The sequence below is a fragment of the Vombatus ursinus genome, unplaced genomic scaffold, assembly GCF_900497805.2.
Source record: "Vombatus ursinus unplaced genomic scaffold, bare-nosed wombat genome assembly UNPS02007284.1, whole genome shotgun sequence".
Classification (NCBI taxonomy): domain Eukaryota; kingdom Metazoa; phylum Chordata; class Mammalia; order Diprotodontia; family Vombatidae; genus Vombatus; species Vombatus ursinus.
Window position 1 is genome coordinate 5,925,669 of NW_020947062.1, and position 7,506 is coordinate 5,933,174.

Genomic DNA, 7,506 nt, shown 5'->3' on the forward strand with positions numbered 1-7,506 from the left:
TGACTTGCCCAGGGTCACACAGCTAGTAAATGTCTCAGGCCAGATTTGAACTCAGGTCCTCCTGACTCCAGGACCAGCACTCTATACATTGAACCAAGATTCTGAAATGCTATGGAAACAATCTAATGGGGCAGGGAGAGACTTTGATGGACATTTAGAAAATCTGATTCCCAGTTCTGATTCTTCCAGTATAACCTTGTTTATTGTTGGAAATTGTTGTCTAGTCTTTGTGAAGGTAGTATTTTTGAATCCAAGTAGAACTGTATATTCATTCCTATTAAATTTCATCTTATTAAGTGTGGCTTACTGTTCTAACATGATCTTTTTGAAATCTGATTTTGTCATATTCATGCAGCTAGGTGGTACAATGGATAAACGGGGCCATCTCCAGTCCATATCTTGCCACTGGACCCAGATAGCTCTGGAGGAGAAAGTGAGCCTGGTGACTTTACACAGCCTTCCCTCACTTAAATCCAATTCACTTGCAAGTTATGGTGTCACCTTCCTGATGTCATAACCTTCTTCAAAAATGAAGGACAAAGGGGCAGCTAGGTGGCACAGTGGATAGAGCACCAGCCTTGGAGTCAGGAGGACCTGAGTTCAAATCTAGTCTCCCACCAGACACTTAGCACTTACTAGCTCTGTGACCCTGAGCAAGTCACTTAACCCCAACTGCCTTACCAAAAAAAAAAAAAGAATGAAGGACAAAGAACATATGAGTATAACCTTGAGAATTCCACTTCTCTTTGTATCTCAGTTTCCTAATTTGCATAATGTAGGGGTTAATCTAAGATGATCTCTCAAGTCCCTACGAGCTCTAAATCCTGTGATCTCCTATGAATGAGAACTTTTCTCTCCAGTGTCTCACAGGACTCTTGTGAAAAAAGAAAGAAAGAAAGAAAGGAAGGAAGAAAGCACGAGGTCAACTTTTAGCATTATGGACATGTGAGTTATTGATATTGTTAATGTTCGATGCACTAGGAATACCTGTGTGATCTCAGCAGAGACGGCCTGGATACTTCTGAGCACTTCAGATTTGGTAGGGAATTTGGATCTCTGCAGGGTCCATCCCCCCACAGTCTCCTCTCTCCTTCAAAGGACATGGGCGCTCCTTAAAAGTCTTTTCCCATTCTAAGGGGTGGCCCTTCTCTCTGAGTAATGAGCCCCTGTGACATTAAAGAGGAAACAGAGAAGGGGAGGGAGGACAACCAGCTTATCCACCAATAGCCTGCTCTTTTGGCACAAAAGCACATTCTTATCTTTCCATCCCATAATGAGAAGGCAGATGGGAATTGTTGCTTGAACTCCCTGGGCGGGGATATTTGTGGCCAGGGCAGCTGGAAATATTCAGCCTTTCCCCCTGCACTTTACTCACTGGACAAGTTGCCTGCAGCCGGATTTTTCCCGTGATTTCTTCCCTCTCCAGCCGGGTCCTGCCCAAGACAACTTTTCACATGATGTCAGACTATGAAGGGCTCCCTGTAGGTGAGTGCCAGGTTTATATTTACCCCGTGGCCCCCAGGCCTTCCCGGGCTCAGGTTGCAAAGTTGAACACCCAAGCTGGCTCGAGGGTCTGGGCAGTGAACTGAAGGGGGACCAATGTGTCCCAGAAAGCAAGCGGGCAAAGGGGTAGCGTGGATCTTGCAAAGATTATTTCTTTCTTTCTTTTTTTTTTTTTGTGGTGGGGAGGGGTTACAGTTTGTCAGGGCACAATTCAGGCCCAGGTGCTGTCAACAACCAGCCGGAAGAAGCTGTTGGAACCTGTTCACTGAGGGAGACAGGCTGGGTTCTTGGTGGGTCTGATTGGGGTCAGAAGGGGGTCGTTTCATGAAGGAGGCTCGGAGCTACCTCATATTTGGGATGGTGACTCCTCAGAGCCTCCAAACTGTCATCGAAAGAAGCTTTGATTTAAACCTCTCCCCCACTGCTAGCTGAGTGGGTACTCTATTTTGAGACTATGTCTACACATTCAAAGGGGAGAAGAGAACTGAGGGCAGTATTAAAATCATTCCAGCCACACCCCCCCCCCAACTTCTGCCTTCTCTTCAGGTATATGAGACAGACTTGGGTTGGATTTATAATTTATGTTTGTTTGTTGCTGAATTATTCTAGATAATAACCTCAATTAGCTAGTTTATCTTTACATGTAAGAAATGGACTATATGCCTTGTATATTATCTGAAATACAGTATAAACTCACATCAGGGAACTTTAAGATTTATAGACCATTTCCTCCAGTTTAAGTACTTTTTTTTTTAACTGGACCTATGATTTCATCAATATAGGGAGCTCCCAGTAGTGAAATTCTCTCTATTAATGCACATTGGTACCTTTTCTGCATCACATAACAAAGGAGTTCTTTATTTGGGGTCCACAAACTCCTAGAGGGTGAATAGTTTTCTGGGGCTCCATGAACTTGGTGGGAAAATATTGTCTTTGTTTCAATATAATTGATTTTCTTTGTAATCCTCTATATATTTTTCCACACATTTAAAAACTATTTTTTTCCTGAGAAATGATCCATAGACTGCACTAGGCTAACAAAGAGGTTCATGACACAGAAAAGGTTAAGAATCGCTGCTTTAGTCTTAGAGATTTGCCTGGGGCACCGAGAGGTTTAAGTGAATGGCCAGGTATCCCAGCCACTATATGTCCCAGGTGGGTCCCAAAGCCAAGTCTTCCCAACACTGAAGCTAATCCCTCTAGCTAACACATCATGCTGACCATTAGTATAAGTATAATCCTCTTTTCACAGGTGAGGAAACTCTCAGAGAGGTATTCCTTGCTCAAGGTCAGATGAGCAGAAAGTGTCGGAGCTAAGACTTGAACTCAGGTTTTCTGACTGCAAGTCCAGTGTCCTTTCCACTTTCCACCCTGTCTCACAATGACAAAAAAGAAAGCATTCATGTAATATCATAGAAAGCCCTGAAAGGGACTGGAAGGCACTGAAAAGTACATCAGAGGACAAGTGGTGCTCCAGCCCCTGATTATATATCTCCAGGGGTGAGAAGTTCATTACCTCTCAAGGCATCTCTGTCCATTTTTAAACATTTTGATTGTTAGGAAAATTGTCCTTATTTTGAGCTGGAATCTGTCAACCATCGTGTCCCTGCTTCAGTCCTAATTTTGCCTTCTGGGGACAAGAATAAATTAAATCTTTCTACCCTGGGACATGCCTTCAAATACTCAAAGATAGCTATCATGTCTGCCCTACGTCTTCTCTTTTTTAAGTCCAAACACCCTCGAATCATTCAACCAGTGAGTCAGTTCCTAAGAAACCACGCTCACCTCAGGAACACTTTATAGGGAGTTTGCTCTGCCAGCATCCTTCTTTTAGAACTTACAGTAGATACACTTAGTACAGCTGTAAGATACAGAGTGACAGAGACAGGTTGCTTATGTTAAGCCCCAGAACAACTACAAAAAACAAACCCAACTCTTTATGGGCCCTGCAGAGAGCCAGTCTGCTCTCACTCTAAGAATTGATCAATATCATTGTATTAAGAATGAGAAATTGTTCAGACAGGCCCTTTCTGGCTTTATCTCTCATCGAGCTGACCTAGCAAAAGGGAAAAACTCTCTTGTCTTTTTTTGCAGGAGACTTGGCTCAGGGCTTTGGTAGCTCTGGCCTCTTGCTAATAAGCACTATGTTGAGAGGGATATTTCAGGAGTCCTGGACAATATTTAGCCTGCATCTGATATGAATAATGAAATGGATATCAAGTGTGGGCAGCATCATATACCCTGCCCAGCAGCTCCATGCTTCTCTGTCCTGTACAAACAGGGGGACTTGAGAGGGCGACAGGGCGTCCTTTGGCAAACACTATAGTGTAAAGGAAAGAACAGCACCTTAGAAGCGAAGAGTTTTTTCTGCTATTCCTGGTCCCATCACAAACTTGTACGATACTGGGCAACTCACTTCCTATCTCTGGGCCTTGATTTTCCAACTAATAACATGAGGGGACCAGAGGACTTCTAAGGTCTCTTCTCATTCTAACACAGTGTCCCAAAAGCCTTGGGGTCCAGTTTCAAACCCATTTAAGCAGGCTTAAAACTACCGTAAGATTTTGGGGACACCTGGTGTCCTGTGGTTCTGTAATTCAAACTGGTCTCTATTATAGACACACCGTATAAACAGAGAGATTTGTTTATTTTTATTAAAGGGGGAAACATTACAAAGGAAATACATGTCTCAGAGTTTGTTGTCTAATGCTCAGTGTTTCAAAGGACTCCACTGGAGGAGAAAATAATTGGTTCCTAGGAGGGTTATCATGTGAAGCATAATTTGTTGCTGGAATTATCTAATTGTTAATGGGAGTCTTTTCTTCATCATGGAGCTGTGAAATAAGAAAAGATTGCCTGTCATACTGGTCATTTGATGTTGTCTCTCCCAATCATTGTGAGCCTTTAAAAATGTAGTGCCTTGTTAGTGTGTCAGAAAAAATGGCGAATTCAAAGGTATAAACCCAATAAGAGGAAAGGCCACTGAGTTTTGCTGGATTTGATGGAATAGCACGACTAGTGTTATGAGGAAACTAGCACTCTATTTCTAGTAAGAAACATGTGTAGACAAAAAGATCACTTTGAAATGTAAGCATAAGACAGCATTCACAGAATATTACAATCCTGGAGTTGGAAGGGAAAGAGCAGCAAAGGACCTGCTGTGTGTATGTCCCTGAGCTAGCCACAGAATGAGCTACAAAGTGAAATAAGGCACTTTTCCTGAACCCTAGTAGTTTACTAGACAGCTAGGTGGTTCAGTGGATAGAGCAATGGACCTGGAGTCAGGAAGACCTAAGTTCAAATCCAGCCACAGATACTCACTAGCTGTGTGACCCTGGGCAAATCACTTAACCCTCTTTACCTCAGTTTCTTCATCTGTAAAATGAGCTGGAGATGGCAGTGGCAAACTACTTCAGTATCTTTACCAAGAAAACTCCATGCAGGGGTCACAAAGAGAAGGACACAACTGAATAACATGATCCTTTTCCACTAAAACAATAGCCGCCTGTTGTTGTGGGATGAAGCCTGGACTTAAGAGTTAGGAGCCCTGAGCTCAATTTGTATTCAAAGTCTACTACTTATTGTGGGACCCTGAGTAAATCATGTTATATCTGGCTCCCAGTTTCCTCCTATAAAATGAAATGGGTGAACTAGATCTCTGAGGCCTCTTCCTGGTCTGACATTCTATGTTCTATATTCTAAGGTTCCATCTATCGCTGGCATTCTATGATTGTCATTTATTCTACTAAGTTCAGGGAAATAGCTATGGTATGGATAACTTTCCCTGAAAAAGCAAATGAACAACTCTTAAATGATTCAATTAACTGAGGACTTCAGATTCAATGGCTAAATGGCATCTTCTCTGTCAGGTAGTCATATACATGAGCACATTAGACAAAGTAATTTATCAATCCGAATGTTCTAATAAGTAGAAATGTTTGCATTTTTACCTGTAGAAGGAACTTAGTAAGATACTAATGTCTTTTTTCCTTGGTGTTTCATGTGCCTTGGTCTTTACTTAATGTTGGTTCAGAGGCTATTGAGAATCCAATGCTTCTCGGATTCTGAATGGTGGAAAAGAATCTGAAAAGGGAACCTGATGAGAAACCAGGGCAATATAGAATAAAACAGACCTGGAAGGGAACTCAGAAATCCTCTAGTCCAGTGGTTATCAAACTTTTTGTTTCAGGACCCTTTATACTCTTACAAATTACTGAGGATCTCTCCCCAAAGAGCTTTTGTTTATGTGGGTTATATCTATTAATATTTACTGTTTTAGAAATTAAAGCCTCTTTATACTATTTTATTTTAAATGTTTAATAATTTATTTATTTTTACTTTTCAACATTCACTTCCATAAGATTTTGAGTTTTAAATTTTCTCCCTCCCCCCCCCAAGACAGCATGCAATCAAATAGTTTCAACCTCATGGACTCCTTGAAAGGGTTTTGGGGACCTTTAGAGTTTCCACAGGCCATACTTTGAGAACCACTGCTCTAGTTCAATCCCTGTATTTTAATTTTGAAGACAAAGAAACTGAGGCTATGAGATGGAAAATGACTTGCCAAGGTCACGTCAATAATTAGGAAAAGAGTCAGGACTAAAACCCAAATCTCTTGACTCTTATACTCAGTCTTTTTCCATCGGAGAGGTAGTGTAGTTTAGTGAAAAGAGCCCTAACTTGGAAATCAGGAAACCTAGTGCTGACACTTATAAACCATGTAATTTTGGTTGAGTTACTTCCCATCTTTGAGCCTCAGTTTCCTCATCTATGCAGTGAGGAAATACCTTTTCTCCAGGTCTGCTGTTTTATGACTCCTGAATTTGACTCCTAACATTACCACTTTCTAATTGCATGATTGGCCAGGTCACTTTGTGCCTGAGCTTCAGGCTTCTTATCTCAAAAATGTGGGGGATATGACTACTTATGAGGTTATTGTGATGATTAAATGAGATAATGGATATGAAAGCACTTTGCAAGTATAAGGAGTTGTATGAATATAAATTATTGATTGTTATTATTAATATTTTATTCCCCTGCTTTCTCTCAACATTTATGTCTTAGAAATGTAGAGGAGAAGTTAAAAAAAGAACACTTGGTCTGAAGTGACTTGACTTAGTGACACTTAATAATGGTGACCTCCCCATGAGGTCACTTGACCTCTCAGCCTCAGTTATCTCTGTGTAAAAGGAAGATGACAACCCACAGTTGTAAGAAAAATACTTTTTAAGCCCTAAGAGAACCCTAGAAATGTTGGTTACTGCATGGCATTTTAGCCTAATGTACTTTTTCATTCTATATCTGTTGCAAAGATGAAAGCTGGTCAAATTCTTGACAGGAGATTTTAATTTCATGTCACTCATTCCACTGGTATAGGTGAATGGCATCCCAGCCTCCCCTGAAGGCTGTCTTTGGTCTCTTTCTTGTTAGGGAGTATTGACAGACTGCTTCACTCCATTAGGACCAGCTACATAGATTTCCTGTCATTCTTACATGTAGATGAAAGCAAAACATATCAATTATTTAAGGTCTTCTTTCCCTAGCCAGGGAGACTCCCCTTCTGTGGGAGAGAAAAAGGGAGAGAGTTGGAGGGATGGGGTGGTTCAGTCTGGCTCTAATATCTTATCTGGATGTATGGGAGGTTCTAAGGTGTATTTTCTCATTATCATCTGTGATTTAGGCTGCAGGGGTGGAGAACTTGCAGCCTCAAAGCCACATGTGGCCCCCTAGTCCTCAAGTGTGGCCTTTGACTGAATCAAAACTTCACAGAACAAATCCTTTTATTGAGACTCTAAATTTTAGGTTCTCTCTGAGAAGAGACAACACTGAACAACAGTTCTAGAAAGTCAAAGGGAGAAGGAGGCTAGCATGGATATCTCACCCTGTTTGGACATGACCTCCAGTGATCTGTAATGGTCTGGATTCTCATTGGTGGATCTTAGATGTCAACTTTGATTGAGGTTTTAGTTGGTTGTAGTTGTAGATCCACGGGCTCCAAACATC

At 41.4% G+C, this 7,506-nt stretch overlaps 1 protein-coding gene across 1 annotated transcript in view; it reads left to right on the forward strand.

Annotated features, from left to right (window-relative positions):
* The first annotated feature begins 1,302 nt into the window (after positions 1 to 1,302).
* The window catches only part of EML1 (EMAP like 1), a 304,970-nt gene continuing 298,766 nt past the window's right edge, over positions 1,303 to 7,506 (forward strand). The window contains exon 1 of the mRNA XM_027849214.1: positions 1,303 to 1,485. Within this exon, the coding sequence (XP_027705015.1) occupies positions 1,455 to 1,485 (31 nt within the window). The 5' untranslated portion in view covers positions 1,303 to 1,454. The remainder of the gene's footprint in view (positions 1,486 to 7,506) is intronic.